The 20318-nt window shown below is 45.5% G+C and overlaps 1 protein-coding gene across 4 annotated transcripts; it reads left to right on the top strand.

Annotated features, from left to right (window-relative positions):
* The first annotated feature begins 204 nt into the window (after positions 1-204).
* On the top strand, positions 205-11754 carry hm13 (histocompatibility (minor) 13). 4 transcript variants are annotated; one of them, XM_048241957.1, is made up of 13 exons: positions 205-617; positions 1582-1611; positions 2361-2459; positions 3798-3880; positions 4060-4148; positions 4568-4653; positions 5076-5201; positions 5665-5722; positions 6638-6721; positions 7053-7089; positions 7218-7320; positions 7672-7757; positions 9385-10498. In XM_048241957.1, the coding sequence occupies exons 1-13, from the start codon at positions 393-395 to the stop codon at positions 9530-9532; spliced, it is 1254 nt and encodes a 417-aa protein (XP_048097914.1). In that variant the 5' UTR covers positions 205-392; the 3' UTR covers positions 9533-10498. The 4 variants fall into 4 exon arrangements, with proteins under 4 accessions (XP_048097914.1, XP_048097915.1, XP_048097916.1 ...); XM_048241959.1 differs by lacking the exon at positions 9385-10498 and adding an exon at positions 10525-11754 and having other exon boundaries at positions 206-617; XM_048241958.1 differs by lacking the exon at positions 1582-1611 and having other exon boundaries at positions 9385-10497.
* The last annotated feature ends 8564 nt before the right edge of the window (positions 11755-20318 follow it).

Here is a 20318-nt window from a genome sequence, read left to right as displayed (position 1 = left end):
GGCTATGAAATAAAGTTCATCAAAATAAAGGTCCAATATTAGATCCGATAAGGTAGCATTTAAATGTGAGAGTTTTAATTTATTTTTAACCAGAAGCTCCGCGACCCACCTAAAACCTAAATCTTAGGAGTGCTTTTGTTTTCAAATCTTTTGTTGCTCTACTTGATTCACCCCAGAACGATAGATGGCGCTGGGGAGACCTTTTTTTTGTAGGTTAGGTAGCGAAGAAGATGACAGTTCCCGGAGAGAGTTAGGAAACGTGGCCTTATGAGAAAAAAGAACCAATATTGATGTCAAACAGGTAGTGTTTGCGAACTCATCGACTACCCTCGCATTGCTCGGGTGAGCACACCAGCTTTCATAGTTTTCCGACGCTTGACATTACAGCAAAAATGGCAGATGTCGACCAAGGATCGGCAGCCCCGACTGAAACTTCACCGGCTCTGGACAGCTTGAATGCTACCGACACAAATGGAACCGATGCCGTCAATGCTACAGTGGCCAAGTTCGTTGCAACACCCGAAGGCACAGCGTTGGCATATGGCAGCCTTGTATTCATGGCCCTGCTGCCAATCTTCTTTGGTGCGCTGCGCTCTGTCACCTGCTCAAAGAGCAAGGTAAATTTAGTTGGAAATGAACTGTTTGACACAATTCAAGTAGCAAGCTAGCTAACTTTGCGGTAACTGATTTATGAGTTGTGGAATAATGCTTGTTATGTTGTGTTAATTTACCTGAGGGTTTACCTCCTTAGCGTTTTTAACGTGACATAAAGCCACCGTGAAGTAACATTTTAAACGTAATTGATAGATTTGGTATGACAGCTGTGTAGCTAACGTTAGCGATTCATTAACCCACTCACTGCCGCTGCGCTGCTAGGTAGCAAAATGTTAACGTTAGCTTAACATGTCTAGTTCTAATGATGCTAGAACTAGCTTGCTATCGAACGGTAGCAGAATGTGCTCGTCCGCCCAACAGCTGGATGCCTTGCCAGCTGATATGAAGCGATTTCACGGATCGTTGCAGGTGTTGAGTTAAATAGTAACGTTAGCTCTTGCTAACTTAGCAATAAAGTTGGGCCTAATCTGACATGACAAAACGCACGAGGCATTAAATTAAATTAAATTAGGCATTAAATGTTGTAAAACAAACGTATTCCCTATTGCTCGTATGTGGTGCCAACTTTAGCGTGGTATCGATAAGGGTGAAATGGATGATTTGCAACATTACCGTTGTGAGAATGGCTGACTCCTGTGTGTCAACATCAGCTCTCGCCTCATAAAAGTAACTAGATGAGATTTGTGTGCTCGCTTGGTGATGCATGGTTAAGAGGGCTCAACACATTCTTTGTGAATGTTGATAATAGCTTGACGTTGTAATAACAGTGTTGGCCATTCAATGAATGTGGTATAGGCCTACTAACGGTAATACCAGCTTCTGAGTTCACTCACCGCATCCGCGAGCCTCTGCATCCTGTATTCCTCATGCCTGAGCGTGGCTTGTTTCACCTCGAGTATTGTACCTGTATTGTACCTTCTGCAGGGTTTCTCTAAAATTGTTTATGTACACTTATTTTATCCGTAGGTTGCCGGCGAAAATGGTTACGAGTACCGAGTGAGTATTTTAAATCGATAGCACAGCGTTCACATTTCTTATTCATGCTGTCTCAGTTTCACTCATTACCCGTGGTCATGTCATTTAAGCGCGAGGCTTAAATAATACGTTTTGCGACAGGTGAATAAAGGAGATGACACTTGGGAGAGTCAATTCAGGTCTATGTTGTCCTTCGATACATGCCGTCACGCTGCAATATAGAATAAAAAATACTAGTCAACATTTTGACATCTCGACATTGTTTTACACACGATAAGTGAGTTACACTTGGTGTGATATAAAAGACCTTTTTAATGGCAGTCCTTCAGCACAAATTAAGTCTGTCTTACGGAGAAAGACATTTTATAGGACTAAATAAAAAGCTGTCAATATGTGACCAGAATCTCTATTTGTCTATAGTAGGCTACAAGCGCTGACCCATTTTTAGATTGACTTAATTCCTTTGTGGGGCTCGCTAATTTTACCCATAATTCCTTAGGTCACTTTAGGTCATTACTCTCTGCCACTCAATCATGCCCAGCTTGAAATACTCTCATCTATTAATAACCAAAAAGCTTCTGAAACAAACTGGTGTACACTAGCCTTAACGGCAAAGCAATCGTGTTCACTCTTCTCTGAAACAGGGCTGGTTTTTGTGTTCAGTCTTTCCCACTCAAAGGTTTTCGTTCATTTGCATTTATATGCACCATATTAGCTGTAGGTAACCTGTAACCACTGCATTTTTTTCTCTTGCCTCTCTTTCCCCGTAGAACTCCTCAGACATGCCTGAGACCATCACAAGCAGAGATGCCGCACGCTTTCCCATCATAGCCAGCTGCACCCTCTTTGGCTTGTATCTCTTCTTCAAGGTGAGGCAAACACTACACCAGCAATTGCAATAGTCCATTACCCATCTCCACTTACTACAAATATGCAGTTGTCACTGCCATTGTAGGACTACTCAATGACAACAACTCCATCACAACTTCTCAAGACTCAATCTCACGGTTTTTACAGCGGTGTCAGGATAATTACCTCAAACTACATGTAGACAAAACTGAAGAGCTGGTCATTCACACATTAAAATAACCCCCTGGACTACACCATACTTACATCCACGATCAACCAGTTGAACAGATCAGCAGTTTTGAATACTTGGGGCAGATTATACCCTGCTGTACTGCTCCCCCTACATTCTTCACAATGTTAACAGTCACCTGCAAAAACAAAGTCATTAGAATCACATACACTGCTGCCAAGATAATCAGTCTCCCCACTCAAGACAAATTACATAGCCATCACACGCATAAGAAGTCCAATAGCATCCGACACAGATACCCCCCTGAATCAATTTTTCAAACGGCTTCCATCCGGGCACAGATACCTAGCACTGAACTGGACAAAAGCCCTCTTCAAAATAAGTTTAGTCCCCACCGCCATCACAGTGCCAAACAAAGTTATGTAAAGATCCAGCTTTAACCCTGTCTCTTATCTGTTATGTGGGTTTGTGTAACAATGATGTGCCTACTTGTGTGTCCTGATTTCCCCTGGGGATCAATAAAGTATCTATCTATGTGTAAAGATGATTATCCCCTTAAAGCCATGTCGTTATCAAAAAGAGCTACGTGGACAGAGAAGAGACACGTAGACCAATCACTTCCTGTTTTAAGAATAGAAAAAAACCCGGCACGCATCATTCTTCCACTTCCACTTCCTGCTCTCCATCTTGTGCTGTGATGTGAAAGTGACACGTGTTGTGCTCTGCACAGCTGTCTCCGCTCACACTGATGACCAATCATATGGTTGTGATACCTGAAAGAGGAAAATACCACGAGGCCCTCATATTACATTTGTTGTCTTCAAGGCCAATCTTGTTATTTCATAATGTAGGGTGTTTTCTGAATAAGAGGTAATTAGAGAGGTAATTACAGGAATCCTGGAGGGTGAATGTATCCTGGTTTTGATGGTGTTTTAAAAACATTGTTCCTTCTTATTGTCTGTCTTGTAATGTAATATTTTATACACATATTTGACCTTGAACCAACTGATCCATATTTGCTGAGTTTGGCCAAAAAAATATCAGATATGATTAATCAGCACCAGATATAAACAACATGTCATCCAAGGCCGTATGCAGCATGTTTGTTTCTAAGAACATTCTCTCTCTCTCTCTCTCTCTCTCTCTCTCTCTCTGTTTTTTGTTTTAGATTTTCTCACAAGAGTATATTAACTTGCTGCTATCAATGTACTTCTTTGTGCTGGGGATCCTGGCTCTGTCTCACACCATGAGGTAAGACCGGCTTCAGGATGGTTTTCCTTTTGCACCAAAAGAGGCTCGTAGCGTGACAGGCTAATTGTATTGTAATGTGTGGAAGTCGTCCTTCGCCTAGTGGCGCTGTTTTTTTTTTTTGTCTTGTGTTTTTGTGTTTTCCTGGCTCTCATAAGTCATTATTTTCCTTCTCTTGTCAGTCCTTTCATGAACAGAGTGGTCCCAGCTAGCGTGCCCAATAAGCAATATCAGCTCCTCTTCACCCAGGGCACGGGGGAGAGCAAAGAGGGTGAGCACATCTCTCTCTCTCTCTCTCTCTCTCTCTCTCTCTCTCATCTCTCTTTTTTTCCCTCTCTCTTTTTTGTCTCTCCCTATCCCTTCTTTCTGTTTCTAGCCTTTCTCTCTGACACAATGTACTTAATATCTTTCCTTTTCTCTCATCATCTCCATAAAATCACACTTGGTGGGTATCCTCATATGTGATGTATTTTTGTTTGACGTAATTGTTGCTAATTCCTGTGCCTTTTGTCACATAAGTTCAATGTCCATTTTCTTGACTTTCTGTTTTTTTCATACCTCAGAGAGAGGTCTGATTGCTGTTAGCCATAGTGCCATTTAGCAAATCTTCTAGCAAAATTAGTATTGTTAACAAGTAAACAGTGCTTGAAAAGCAAACCCTGACTTGTCATTGTTTCTCTGTCCACACAGAGATTGTCAACTATGAGTTTGACACCAGGGATCTCTTCTGTCTGGCTATCAGCGCCGTTGTTGGGGTCTGGTACGTCCTCAAAAAGGTAACATAGCCTTTAAACATATCTCCTCCCTGACAATTTTTGATCTTTCTGAAGCACATTTTTGTGTTGTTTTTCATGTTGCGGTAGATTTTAAGATTGACTTTTTAATGTCATTTTAGATCATCTTTATGTGGCTGGGGTTGAGTGTTGCATTAACACACTATAGAAAAAATTACTTTTCTAAATGACTGAAAGAACTTGAACTCAACTTTTAGCAATGTTGTCAAATTGTTCAAAGATGGATAAAAAGGTTTTTAATGACCAGACATCAGTGGTAATGCGTATTACCTACAGTACATTTCCAACATTCAATTAGATAGTTCTTAAATGCTTTCCAGACATTGTAGTTTTACAAGTTGCATTGATTTTACAACTCTGGCATTAAATCTGTGTGTGTGTGTGCGCGTGTATGTACTCCACAGCACTGGGTGGCCAATAACCTGTTTGGACTGGCCTTTGCTCTGAATGGTGTTGAGCTGCTTCACCTGAATAATGTCAGCACAGGCTGCATCCTTTTGGGAGGCCTGTTTGTCTATGACGTCTTTTGGGTGAGTGGGTTTTGTATTTGTATATGCATGTTTGTGACCGTATTTGCATACGTATAACAGGGAAAAAGTGTGTTTGTGCATGTGTGTGAGAGGAAGAGAGTGAGAACTGGCAAAGTGAGTGTGACAGAGAACAGTCAGGTTCAAAGTACAGTTAAATGTTTCATCATGACACTGCTTTTGCCACATACCCTCTTCCAGCTAATCTCACTCACCGCTTGCACAAACCTGGCAAACGTGCGGTCTGACAGTTAAGATAATGCAAACGGCTGGCCGCAAAACCCTGCGGCGGTTTCCTTCCTCCTCTCTCAACCTGGAATTTCCACCTCAGTTGTCCTCTGATAGATGCTGCGTGTCTGTCCGTACCTCGCAGGTCACCCAGTGTGTGCTGACTCGCTGCCCTGCAGCTGTTGATTCTGAGTAAACATGAGCTTTCGTTTTCTCTTGTGTGTTTCTGTCCATACAGGTTTTTGGCACAAATGTCATGGTTACAGTGGCCAAGTCCTTTGAGGCACCCATCAAGTGTGAGTTTTATTCTGCTTATTTGTTTCTAATCAGCTGTTATCAGTAATGACAAATATTGATTCAAGACATATAATACTTATGGGCTTCTTGTCACTAGTAGTTGTTTTAATGAAGCAAGAGCTTTATCAGTGTGGCTACTGTCATAACCCTTGAAACCCTCTGTAACACAAACATGGCACCTCTACCAAGATCATAAGATTATATACCTGATAGATTAGCCGTCTAGAGATATATAATGCATGAATATACACAGTAGTCAAAGATACCTTTTATATAATATCTGGTGGTGTGCGGTATAGAAAACTATTGTAAGTTTATATAGTAAATTTAAAGCAACACCAAAGAACTTTCCCTCTGTCGCACGCATGCTATTTGTTTATCCAGCACCGGCTTTGCAAATAACGATGTCCACAGACAAGGTAGAATATGTTGCACGATTTATTAAAAAAATTAGCCTACGATGTATTGCGACATCAGATGCAAGTCAAATTTGTAGTTTCTTATGTCTCATTCCATTGAACTACAGATCCGCTACCCAATCTGGCAAACTTACATAGTGCGGTTATAGCCGATAGAGGGCCGCGAAGCAAATGCAGAATTGCCGTTCACCCTGTTACAAGTTGATGAACGGCTGTGTTGCTTTAAAGACAAAGTGCTTCACAATAAAATACAGAAAAACAAATCCATCTTTCATTTTCCACACACACACACACACACAGGCATACATTTCCACTGTATTGTACCGTCCTCCATCCACATTTCAACAGCTGCTGAAAGCTTAACAAATGTGTTATAAACTGCGATTTAAATCCAGTCACAGATGACTCATGTCTGAGTAATCCTTTAGGGGTTTTGGGAGCAGCAAGATTTAATGAAACGGCTGATCTTATCTGTTCCTTTGTGTCCTGTGTCAGTGGTCTTCCCTCAGGACCTCCTGGAGAGAGGACTGGACGCCAGTAACTTTGCCATGCTCGGCCTGGGCGATATCGTCATCCCAGGTGAGTTTACAACACACGTCATACATCACCAGATCCCTTTCAGTAATGTCCTGGCACTATCAGTTTGAAGTTTGTGGAAACTTGTCTTTTATTGTTGTGTAAAACAAATAGGCAGCTAGACTTGTTTAATTAGGTTTTTAAACCAAACATGACGAAATAAGCTGTTCACCTGCCTTTGGCCACATTTGGCTGTGGTTCTAACCACTAGAGGGTGCTGTAACATCTCTCTTGTGCTACTGTGAGCTGTTCTGGTAACTCATTCTTTCTGTATCTAGTTGTAGCCTGGCATCCTGAGTAACACTGTTCTGTCTACTTTTTCCTTAATTCCCAGGCATCTTTATTGCATTGCTGCTTCGTTTTGATGTTAGGTAAGACTAATGTCCGTGGGTGTGGGTGTGTGGGTGGGTGGTGTCTGCTGATGGTCCCAAAAGCTGTCACAATACTTATTGGGTCTCATAGATGTACTGTATCTGAACTATGTGTGTGTCTCCCATAGTTTAAAGAAGAACTCCAGGACCTACTTCTATACTAGTTTCCTGGCTTACATCTTTGGTCTGGGCCTCACCATTTTTGTCATGCATACTTATAAACATGCCCAGGTAAGAGGAAGAAAAACAAGAGAAAGCTAGAAAGTCCAATTCCAAACACTTTTGCTTATTATTGAATATTGCATGTTGGACATATTTAGCTGATACCCTGTGTATCTCATGCTTTGTGAAATGTTTTAGTTTTTGGACCTTAAGTTATAGTATTCAGGACTTGGCTATACTGCCATTTAGTTGACAGTAAACTGATTCTGAATGCCTAGGTAGATCAGTTCCCATTGTGCATTATCACTCATCCAGTTCTGATAACTGACTCTAAAGAGTAAGGATGGAATTCAGAGGTCAATCTGTTCATATGCCATTGGTTATTTGTTAAAGCTTATTTTCGTGTGTGTGTTCCTCCAGCCTGCCCTCTTGTACCTGGTGCCAGCCTGCGTGGGATTCCCAGTGGTGGTGGCCTTGCTTAAAGGAGAATTGACAGACATGTTCAGGTATCTCCTCAGCTTTCCTCTTTTATCAGGCTCCTGCATGATGTACAAGTGTCCTACAATCATCACTATACATGTGTGGGCCTGTCTATCCACTTAGTTGGTCTAGCTGTATCCAGTACATCACCAAATTGAGATACCATTGAGCTTAATCTGTGAATGGTGGTGGATTTTAAACCTCCTTTGGTGAACCTTTTACATCTCTATCTGCATCAGCCATTAAATAATGAATTGCAGATATTTGAAGTTGGTCACTTCCAACCATTTGAGACTGAAAGAGTGGTCATTTTATTTTTTTGTGGTTGATGAAAACTTAAATGCTATAATAATATGCATGGCTATCTGACCTGTGAGAGCTGTGGTATTCTGGCCTTCCACAGTCTGAATGGTGGTTTGGCCACAGTGTGCAGTCGTTTTTTCCCTCCATATCATTATGTTTTCTTCTTTCTGTTTCATATATCTTTGTCTTTATTTCTTTGTTTATTGGTCTCTCAATCACACCCAGTGCGTCATGACTGATGTAGTCAGTCAGAGTCTCATATGCTCTCTCTCTCTCTCTCTCTCTCTCTCTCTCTCTCTCTCTCTCTCTCTCTCTCTCTCTCTCTCTCTCTCTCTCTCTCTCTCTCTCTCTCTCTCTCTCTCTCTCTCTCTCTCTCTCTCTCTCTCTCTCTCTGTCTCTGTGTCTGTCTGTGTGTCAGTCTCTCTCTCTCTCTCTGTCACTCTCTCGTTCTCTCTATCACAAACACACACGCAAACAGTCCTCAGACAACAGTCGCTTTAGATTTATGCATAAACCCTATATCTTAGTCACTCAGTGCCTTTCTCCTTGCATCCTTACACAAACACACATACATTGATAAGCACACACTGACTCACATACTCACAGCGGGTCTCTACTGGATTGGAAGCCATCACCAGTAGTCATAACAATACAAAGGGGGCAGCCAGGGGGTAAGGTGTGTGTGTGTGTGTGTGTGTGTGTGTGTGTGTGTGTGTTCTGGAGGGCAGCAGAGGGCACTGGCGGGACACCTGGCACCTGCATGGCCATGTGATGTGGGCGCAGGAACATTCCCCACACTCCTGCCAAAAGCTGCCACTGGCCGCGACGATAGTAGTCACGGCAACAGCCAAGCAATGACCTTCATGCCACGCCTGGTCTCAGAACTTTCATAATCCCCCTCGTTTCCCCACAATGCTATTCAGCGTTAAAGGCCAGTGGGCATGGATATAATTATAATTAGATAATATAATTAGATAGTGTGTCATACATTTAATATTTTCAAAGGTATAAAACGTTTTGCTGTAATGCAAGGTTGCAGAGCTCTGTATATTTCGTGATGTAGAGTGGGATGTGATGTGGTGTGGAGGGACCCTGCTTAACCCTGAGTGCCCAGACTAGACTTGCCCCCTGGCTGTCCTCCAGTTTCCTTTCCTGTCGTGTTCTTTCAGTCATCTTTAAAAGCTTGCTTTTTTATTTCTTCCCTCTCTCTCCTCTCTTCTTTCTTCTCACCCCTCTTTCTCCTGTTTTTTTCTGCTCTCGTGGACTTCTTTTCTCTACCTCTTCTTCTTCCTCCTCCCCTCCTCCTCCCCCCCCCCCTCCTCCTCCCTCCTCCTCTTGGCTGGCGCTCAGCTATGAGTCGTCGGACGAGGTGCTGCCCCACACCCCGCGCCTCACGCACTTCCCCACCGTCTCAGGCTCCCCGGCCAGCCTGGCCGCCTCCATGCAGGGCCCCCCCTCTCCCCCCTGGCGCCGCCGGCACACGCCCACTAACATGTAGGCCTCCGCGCCCCCCTCCAGGGGGCCTCTCACCAGGGCAGGTATGCCCCAGACCACCCCACCCCTCCCTCTCCTGCTCTCCACTTCCCCTCCTGCTTCCACCATCACCCACCTGCTCCCGCTGCACCCATACCCACCCACCAGCCACCAGCTTTCCCATCCTTGTGTCGTACCTCATCCTGATCTGGTGTGCCCACTGTCCTCATGCCAATGGTCCCACTGTGCCTTTGTGCCACCGCTTTGGCCTTTCTCTATGCACCGACTGCCCTCCCCACCCCACCAGCGTCCCCGCTCTTCTCTGGCTCTCTGTCATCTCACCACCTGCGTGCTGGCCTCCCTGCCCTGTGCCCTGCCTGCCTGGTGCCAGTCTCTCTTAGCCTGCTTTCACCATGAGGTTCCTCCTCACTACCGTCAGCCTGTGCCAGCTCGAGCAGAGCCCTTCCTCCTCCTCCTCTGAAGAGGTTCCAGGTGGGAAGACTGTGAAGGTGTCATTTTCACTGATCTGTGTCACACTCACCTGACTGGTCTGGTCTGGTCCACTCACCTGACTGGTCTGGTCTGGTCCACACACCTGGTTGTTGCTGTATGCATCTCAGCTTGCTGTATTCCCCGTTCCCCTGGTCCCACTTCCACAATTCAGCTTTATTTTTTGTTTGTTTCTTTCTTTTGGCTCTGTTGTATTTCTCCAACAACCATACATGGGGCACCTCATATTTTGCCATCTTTTGCCTTTGCTGTTTTTCTTTCTGTTTGTGGCAGCAGGGGGAGTTGACATTTCCTACACATGTTGTTTGTGGAGTGACCTTTTTAGGCCTGTCTTTCGTGTATGACCTCATTGCCCCTGTGACGGTGTTTAGTGAAAGTGGCACAAGTGTCCATCTTAAACTAATTGTTAAGCACTGTCCTGGTGCCGTCCTGTTACTTGAGGGCCGTAATGTCCGTACTGTCCATCACAGTTGTACTCATTTGAAGTCTCCTCTCTTCTTGCGAAAGGTACGAGGAAGTTACCCCGGAGACGGAGGGCGCCGCAAAAGAGGAGTCGACAGAGACCGAGAAGAAGGACCAATAACCGTGACGACGGCTGACGCCCTCCCCACCACCCCCACCCTCCCCATTGCCACCCTCCCCGATTAAACTCTCCATCCACCCCCACCACATTTCACAAGCCATGCTCCCTTCCTGGTCTCCCTCAATGAGGAGACCCACCATGATGCTGACGTGTCGTATTATACATGGAAATGGCCCGTTATTCTCAGTAACTGTTTATGATGGAATGTTTTGTAGTCTGTAAATGGTTTATAAAACTGAAAACAAAAAAAAGTACAACAGCTTTCACGGTGCCTATGTTTTTTTTTTTTTTTTGTTTTTTTTTTTTTTCAGATAATTTTCACTTTCATCTATTGATCATGCCTTCTGCATTCTTATCAGTTATTTTTTAAATTTGGACCTCTGTTCTTGTAAAGACCAGAGTTTGAACATTTTTTTTTGTGTCTGGGAGATAAAAAGAGAAACACAAATGGTGTTCAGTGTGTTTTTTGAAAGGCAAGGCTCACAAGATTAAAATGGTAACAGAGACCATTTAGTTTCCATTCAAGTTTCCTCCAGTTTTGTCCCTAGTGTCTGTTGTGCAGTATGGTACATTCTGTTTGTTTGCTTGCTTATTTGGGTTCATAAAAACCAGTTTGAAACTGCACCATAGCATTGAGTAAGGGACGCGAATGACTCGGAAACGTGTGACCATGTGAATACTGAGATGCTGTCGTAAAGCTTTTCTCAATTACTTATTTGTGTATTTTCAGAAGAGGAGACCAAAGTGGGACCAAAATATTAGTCTTCTAGTTTTCAACTTCTTGTGTTTTGTGTTTTTCCTTTTCACCTTTGGTATTTTATTTAAATTTCTGGTTTTTAGATATGGGAGGATACAGTCACCTTGGGCTCAGGAGGCAGGGAGGGACTGTTCAGGGGACATGAGCATTTCCTGTTTTGTTTTGTATGTTCTTATAGAGGATTATGTCATGTCCATAGGATTCATTATGCTCTGCTTGGTAAAAGACAAAAAAAAGTGTCCCATTGTTATTTGCAGTCTCTTCCTGATGAATCTCATTTTCTCCTAATGTACCAGTGAAAAGTTAAGCTTCGTTGAGGAGCAGTTACCTTTTTTCTTTCACTTTTTTATTTGCAATAAAGTGTGGTGTATATACCACTTGTAGACAAGCATAAAAATGTTTTGTATGTGTGTCTGTGTGGGTACCCTTTGGTGAATGTCTAGCTTTGTGAACAGCATGCTGTGGATGCTGGTAACCTGTGAAAGTAACTGGTATCACACTAACTAGAGGTTCCACAGTCTCCTTAGATTACTATACCTGAGACTAAAGCACCCAGAGTTGTCCATTGAGTCACTAGGTGGCGCCACCAACACGAGGAATAGAGTGAGCTCCTCACTAATAGGGCAAGTCTGTGTTCCCCAGGAGCTGAGGCTGAAGTCTGTGATTAGATGACGATTATTCCTTGGCCTGTTACTGTCTGCTGGCATTTGCTGCTATCACTGACCCAAACCACATGAGATATGAGACAGGCACATGGTAAACTCTTAAACTGAGTTGTACAGCACAGTGTGTACGATCAGTTGGATAATATTATTTTATTTAGTTATTAAAATCGAGCCTATCTTGTGTAAGTTGATAAACTGAAGCATTCTGTATGTCCTGTCATACACTAGTGCACAGTACTATTTCATTTTCTGTGTGAGAACTGAAGCTCATATCTAAACAAAGCACAGAAGAGGCCAATAGAAACAATTTGATTAAGACGCACTAGACAAATAGTGTACACCCACACAGAATTATAAGATAGCTTAATTTCACTGCCATTACAAACTAAGAGAAAATCGTTACAGTGTTGTGACCTTACAAATGTGTTTTATTCAGTCACAGGTGTCAATAACGAAGTGTAAACGAAGAAGATTTTAAAGACGCTGAGACTGGGTCCAGGTGCAGAGAGACTCTACACCAAGGTACAGTGCTGATCTGAGAGATGAACTACCCTTTTCCTCTCAAACACAGGCCTGTTTGCAAATAAAACATGACAACTACATCTGACTTTACGTACCTAGGCGTCAGCGGGAGAGCGCTAAAGCTGACGGACACACCAGTGTAAGCGCTCAGTACATAACGTACTGAGAGATTTAGAGTTTTGCACCGAGTATGAGGTTCTTTAATTATTATAAGAGATATGATTTTTGGATAGTTATATTGTTTGCTGTGCTGTTTTCCATATGTGGCTCGTGGCAATGTTTTGTGCATCACTGTGGTGCAGGAAATGATGACTCTAAAGAGTAAGGATGGAATTCAGAGGTCAATCTGTTCATATGCCATTTGCTATTTGTTTAAGCTTATTTTCTTGTGTGTGTGTGTGTGTTTGCTTGCTCAGCTCAGAGAGTCTGTGTCCTTGTGTTGTGTGGATGCAGCCGGCTGTGGATTCTGTTTCCCAGCATTCAGAAGGCTCCAGCTCACAGCGCTGTGACAACAGTCAAACAGTTTCCCTGGGGATAGCGAGCCAGGCGTGAAGCCACCTGATAGAGGTTAAACACACACGTATGTATACACAAGTATACCCACCTGCTCCTCCACATACCCACATGTGTACACATGCACAGATGCACTCAAACAAACCACTGACCACATCCATACAGGTACATGGTACATAACCAAGCATGTTTGACCACACACACATACACAAACACACACACACACACACACCACAAGCTTCCATAAAACTCATTCTCACACTCACACACTGCACAGTGATCCTGTCCAGCCTCCTCATTCTCGCTCATCTCAGGAAGCTGGAGGCTATTCCAGTGGGGTCGAGCGTTCACAGTACTTTAATGCAGGCCAGAAGCGTAAAAACACTTCCTGACGATGCGACCAGAAGCATTTGCCATGTGTGGAGAGAAGGCTAGAGAGAGAGATCCAAATTAATTCCCCATACTCCTGTCCCGAGACTGAGTTCCCCGACTCTGAGTTGCTGATGTGCCTAACTGACTTGATTTAGGATTAAGTGACAAATGGATTGAGTGCAAATGTGTGTGTGTGTGTGTGTGTGTGTGTGTGTGTGTGTGTGTGTGTGTGTGTGTGTGTGTGTGTGTGTGTGTGTGTGTGTATGTTGTGTGTCTTGTGTGTCGGTGTGTGTTGTGTCTATTAGTGTGCCTCCATCTGTGTTGCGCATTAGCATACAGGGATGCATTTGGCGTGTGTGTCTGTGTGTTTGTGCATGCTTTCATTTGTGCATTTGTGTGTGTTTGTGCATGCACTCACTTGTGTGTGTATCTGTCTGTGTGCATGCACGTGTGTGTAATGGGAGGGGGTCAGGTTTCAAAGCTGGAACATCTGCAAATCTCTCGCTACCCCCTCACCCTTTCTCTTTCCTGCTCCCCCCTCCCTCCTCCCTCCCCTCTTCTCTCTTTCTCTCCCTCTCTACTCCCCAGCTAACTGTGCTTCTCCATGGTATTCTCTTCACCCAGCCCACCCCACCCCACCCCAGTATACCCTCTCCCCTCCTGTAGCCCCCCCTCTCCCCCATGCAGGTGTGCTTTAGGGGAGGCCTGCTGGGAGCCTCTGTCTCCCCCTTCCCCTCTCCACTCCCCCGGTCATGTCATGCCCCCAAAACAAGCACCCCCGCATTAGCTCAGTTCCAGCACGGTTGCTAGGTGACTCGGCCTCTGTCCCTTGGTAACCTCCATTTTTTGGGGGTTCCCTGACCCTCCACAATAAGGGCGATCGGCTGTCTCACTGACCACCGGCCTGAAGTGACCAAAGAAGCCTGTGAATGTGGGAGGTATCCGTCAAAGCCACCGGGTGAAGAGGTGACCAGTATCCCTGCCTTACTTTGTGTTTGAAAGGAGCATTCAGTTAAGTGTATTTGTGGACCTAAAGGGAAAAAAAAGACTTCTCACTTCACACATTTCAAATCCAAGCATAGTCACATCCCAGATCTGCTTGATTTGCATAAGCCTACACTCTGGAATGTCTCAAAAATAAGACATCATCCCCTGAACTCCAGTCTGCCGGGGATGATGCTCATCATCATTCATTTTTTTTTGTGACGCTAATTTCTCAGAAGAAAAACAAAAAGTGCCAGAGAAGAGTGCTTGACGTTGAAAGACAGGATTTACTCCACCACAGCTGGGAGAAGAGAAGGGGGCAGGAAAAAAACGAGTGCAGAGGGGAGATGAAACGGAGGATGAAGGATGAAATACTTTGGACACACTACTGAGTTTTTACAGAGCAAGCGGACGTGCGAGAGGGAGCGAGAGGAGAGAAGACATATAGATTATGAAACCTCCTTTGGTAAGGATTTACAGGCGCAATTAAAAAATAGAGACATCGCCTCTCCTCTCATCTCAAGGCTGGCTGACATCACATTTACATATCAGTTTTATGGGTACATGTTATTTTCCTTTTCCCAAACTGCTCAGCACTTTAATCAGCCACAGCTGTTGCTGCTGCTACTCCTCCTGCTGCTCTTAGCATAGCCACTGCCTCCTCCTGCGTTAGCAATACTGCTGCTTCTGTTGATTTGTTTTTCAGTTATAGTCAGAGAAAAAGACAATGACGCTTGCACAGAGTCATACCTTTATGTATTAAATTTCTTTTCCAGACATTTTAACGTGCCAGCAGGGCACAGACGCACCTTTAGTTTCAGCGCAGAGCTTCTCACAGCAGCTAGCTCAGAGAGGACGGCTGAGATATTTTATACAGATGGAGAAATGTGTGAGCAAGGGGAGCAGATATCAGGCCGTCAGCTCTGACAGGTGACAGAGTGTCCTGCCAGCCCAATTAGAAACAGGAGCGCAGTGAGACCTCAGCTTTCGTCAGCGCAGGAGCCTAGCGGCAGTGCTGGGCTAGGCCTGCTCTGGTGCTGGTTCCCGTGGGATCTGTTTAAACCAGCAGCCTCTCGCCCTCAAGACTCTTCAGACTGAATAAGGGAGCAAGGGATAAGTGAGGATGTAGAGAAAGAGGGAGAGAAAAAGATGAGAAGAACGGGGGAACATGAAGAGGAGGGTGAAGAAGGAGAAGATGAAGAGAGAGATTATGATGGCTGAAAATGAAGATGATTGTGGTTTGTTGAAGATGATGTCAGCCTTAAGTGCTCGGTGAATATTATAATAGAACAAACCCAAAACTTTCTGAGATATTTAATTAAAATCGCTCAGCATCCTCCAACCACCACCCCTCAACCCTGCCCCCCCTCCCCTCCCTTTTTTCTCCCCTCACAAACATTTCAAAGACAATCACCACAGAGACGAGAGCTGGAGCTGAACCACTTAATCCTCCCATCCAGTCTCTCTTCTGCTTCCCACAGTCCCCTCTGTTGTCCCTCTCTCTCTCTCTCTCTCTCTCTCTCTCTCTCTCTCTCTCACTTCACTTCACTGGAAGTCCAAAGTCCAGTGATGTCACTGCTCGGCATTGGGTTTCTTTTCTGTGCCTTGGTTCGCTCCTGTTTACCGAAATTTGTCTCCTTAGCCGAGGGGGGATTAGTTTAAGAGTGCCTCAGAGACGTCAATGGCTTCCGTTTCATTTGACCCCAGCCAAAACAGAGACAACAGGCCTCAAAGGAGAGAAAAAGGGAAGAGGAGAAAAGGAGAGAGAGAGGAGAGAAGAGGAAGAGAGTGAGACAGGAGGAGAGAGAGGAGTGTGTGTGTGTGAGAGAGAGGAGTGGAGGAGAGTGGGACAGGAGAAACAGAGGAGTGTGTGTGTGTGTGTGAGAGAGAGAGGAGAGTGGAGGAGAGGTGATGGGAGCCGGAGGAAAATGCCAAGGGTGAATGACGTGTCTTTTGTTTTCCGGAATGAAAAGCGAATGGATGGAATAGGAAGCTAAAAAACACAGGCCTTGCCAATTTCCACGAGCATTCTAATGTCTCTTTCTCTTTTTCTTTCCCACTCTCTCTCTCTCTCTCTCTCTTTCTCTTTTTCTCTTCCCATCCCTCAATTGTGTCTTTATTCCATGTTTTCCTCTCTCCTTTTCTCCCTTCCCCTCGCTTTGTGTCATCAGAGCTCTTGAGCCGAAGTCTCAGTTCAGCTGAGGGCAGAGCCGCGCGGCCAAACCATTCAGGCTCGCCGGCTCCTGCGTGCGAATGACGGAGGGCTTTTCTCTCCAGCACCAGCGGCTTTCACATGATGATGTGCCAGCCTCTCGGGCCCCCGGGCTGTGCCACTCAACACATATACGCGGACAGTGCACATGACGGCACCAGGCCACCGCATGCCCCTGTGCCAAACTGAGGCAGTGTACGTGACACATCCAGACAACCCCCCCGTTGGACCCGGCTGTGAGAGGAGAGAAGCTGAGAGGCTCCAGGGATGGGTTCTGTGGGGGTGTGGGTGGTTTGTGTGTGTCTGTGGGGGGGGTGTAAAGGTTAGGAGACTGGGAGCCGCAGCCCCAGCGCAGGTGTGAGTAATTGTCCCGGTGAGGTGGTGGTTTGCACCTGTAACCTGAGGAGCTCGGGCCACATTGTCTGTGTTGTTCTGAGGAGACGAGACCAGGAGAGGGGAACATGAGTACATAATGGTCTTAATTGGGTGTGAGAGTGTTACCTTTACTGAATACGAGAGGCCGTTTGGGAACTGCATAGACTTTTTGTCTGTGTGTGTATGAGTGTGTGTGTGTGTGTATGTGGGGGTACTTGTGTATGGGGTTTTCCGCACATTAGTTACTTTGATAATGGTTTCCAGAGAAAAACAACAAGGCGTGTAGATGTAGGGGTTTATTATAGGTGCTCAAAACCAGTCATTCATGTCCCATTTTGGGATATGAAAGTAAAAGGGAATTAATCGCTGTTGAATGATCTCAGTGTTTGTGTGTGTGTGTGTGTGTGTGTGTGTGTGTGTGTGTATTTGAATGTGCAGTTATACATGTATTTCTCAAATTGAATATTTTGTACCATATGGCCACTGTGGCTCTGCTGCTTCGAGGTGTTTTGAAGTTTGACATTTCAGTGTGTGTTATTTTTGTACTTATTTATTTATTTATTTATTTATTTGAAAGCTGACCCTTCTTGTTTTCACCACTCACGGACAATATACAAGGCGGCATGAGGCAGGAGCCACCCTGTTTTCCAGTTGGTGACTACGTGCCGTTAGATTTTCCAAATCTCTGGTGCCGGGGCTGGAGCCTATTACTCACTTTGCACTCCCCAGTGCCCGCTCAGCCGTAAAACACAGAACAGAAAAAACGATAAAAATGTAAGGTAACATTTTCCGCACCGAGGGGTGACAGTTTGACACGTTGTATGTGTTACTTAGGTGATATATGCCGCTTCCAAGGCACCCCACTGAATCGGCGCCTGACAGAACCTTGCTCCTGGCGACTCCAATATGGCACTCTTGTCGTCTTCCACTTTCCAGGTCATTATTCCAGCCTGCCCCTGTAAGTAGCTCTTCATCACTCTTTCTGTCCCCTTTCTGTGCTCCGGGTGTCTGTTGAATGTCTCACTCTCATTTAACTGTCGTAGTGGCCAACTAGACTGTACATTTCCACCAGTATACAGTCGATATGCCAAATGCACAATTTACCAAAGGCAAAGAAATGATACAGTAAATATTCCCAGTAATATCCACCTATATACATAACAAAGGCTAAACATAAAAATACTGACCAAAACGTTCTCTTTTGCACACAGACACACACACACAATTTCTCTCTCTATCTAACACACACACACACACACACACACACACACACACACACACACACACACACACACACACACTAGAGATTATTTGAAGGTTTATTTTTATTTCCACTGTTGTGCTTTTCGCCTGTTCATAGGCGAACAGTTATGTTTTTCTCTCCCTCCCCTTGTTCTCTCTACATACACTTCTTTCACTCCTCTCCCTCTCTCTCCCTCTCTCTCCCTCTCTCTCTGTCTCTCTCTCCCTTGACCAGGGAGGCAAGACAAGCAGCAGCAACCCCAGTCCCAGTCCCCCTGACTCCCACCAGGCCTGGAGTTGTGGGAAAGCCCAAGTGCAAATTGCAGCGACGGTGTTGCGTTTCTCAAACATTTACTCAGCGTCTTGAGACGGCCTCCACTGTTACGAGTGTGTGTGTGTGTGTGTGTGTGTGTGTGTGTGTGTGTGTGTGTGTGTGTGTGGTGGGGGTGGGGGTAGTGAGTAACTCTGTGAGGGAGGAGGAAAGCAGAGACACCGGAGATGCCAGCACAGCACCAGAGGAGCCGCAGTATAAACATGCAACACTGTCGACACAGCAAACACAGCCGGCCCTGTCAAAACAAGCCGGCCAACAGGGGCGTTATCAGTGCGAACACTGCCTGGGTTGATAACACCCCTAACACTCACCGAGGCTTTCATTTAACGCTGCAGTGGTGGGAGAGGTGGCGGATGGAGAAACACAGAGTTGTGTTGAGAGAGATGCGTCTTGTATAGGGGGGAGGAGGTTCGGGACAGGAGGAGAAATGGAGCTTGAGTGTTGAGGAGTAATGGACTGGAAACACACGTTTATACGCCCAGAGGATTTATGGGTGAGAACATTTCGCTGTTGGTGTAGGCTTGCAACACCCCAGCAAATGAGACATTAATAGGTTCTGGCAGTCATTAAGTGGCCACGCCAATCAATCAGCAATCATAGTCAATTTATGTGAGATTGGCTGAGCTGATACATACCACCGCACATATCCAAACACACGCGTACTCTGGTACCTGTCTGATTGTGTGCACACTGGGGCTGTGTGTGTGTTGGTGCGCACTCCCTGGCTGTGTCTCCACTGCTACAGTAGTGCTTCTGTTTAATGTCAGCACTAATTAGTGCCACTGGGCCCAGAACCCAGGAACCCACTTTGAATTTGGGTGTGTGTGTGTGTGGGGCAGCCGGATTTGACAGGGTGTTACTCCCACTACTGCACCCAACCCCACCCCCACCCTCCATGTCCAAGCTTTCTCCACCCTATACACACACAGACACAAACACACACACACACACTCCTCTCCATCCCTAACCCGGCGTCCCTCTCCGCCCCGTCGGCTTTCCGGCCCCAGCCGAGGGTCGCCCGCCCTCTGCCTGCTCTGGAAATCGCATCCGACAGGCCCCGGAACTCCCTCGGATGGGGAGAAGGAGGCAATTAGCGGGATGTGGGAACGCCAGGATGGGATGAGCAGCCACTGGCCCGGGAGATTAGGGAACACGGCTGGAGTCCTCCGCTCCTGGTTGCACACTCCCTCACACATGTGTGTGGCTCTAATTGGTTGCACACCTAGGCACAGTGGTGAAGACACACACACACACACACACACACACACACACACACACACACACACACACACAGGCAGAGACAGTGGTGAAGAACACAGACTGACACTGTTGACCAGGTTGAACTCAAATAGTGCTAACAGCAGTACGCTATGTGTTTATGCATGGACACAGGGGTACATATCTGTGTGTGTGTGTGTGTGTGTGTGTGTGTGTGTGTGCGTGTGTGCGCACATGCCTGTGTGTGTGTGTGTGTGTGTGTGTGTGTTTGAGAGAGAGAGCATGTGTGTGTGTGTGTGTGTGTGTGTATGTGTGTGTGTGTATGTGTGTGTGCATCAGGTAAGTGTGCGTCGCGCATGCGTCTATGCGTCGTGTGTGCGTGCGTCGCGCATGCATGTGTGTGTGCATGCATGTGTGTGCGCATGCCTGTGTGTGTGTGTGAGCATGTGTGTGTGTGTGTGTGTGCGCATGTGTGTAGTTGCCTGTCTGTCCATTCGGCCTTTGTCCTCTGGACACAATTGTCC

Source organism: Alosa alosa, chromosome 4, assembly GCF_017589495.1.
Source record: "Alosa alosa isolate M-15738 ecotype Scorff River chromosome 4, AALO_Geno_1.1, whole genome shotgun sequence".
In the NCBI taxonomy this organism is placed as follows: domain Eukaryota; kingdom Metazoa; phylum Chordata; class Actinopteri; order Clupeiformes; family Clupeidae; genus Alosa; species Alosa alosa.
Note: the sequence above shows the minus strand (reverse complement) of the source record. Positions and strands in the feature narration are given on the sequence as shown.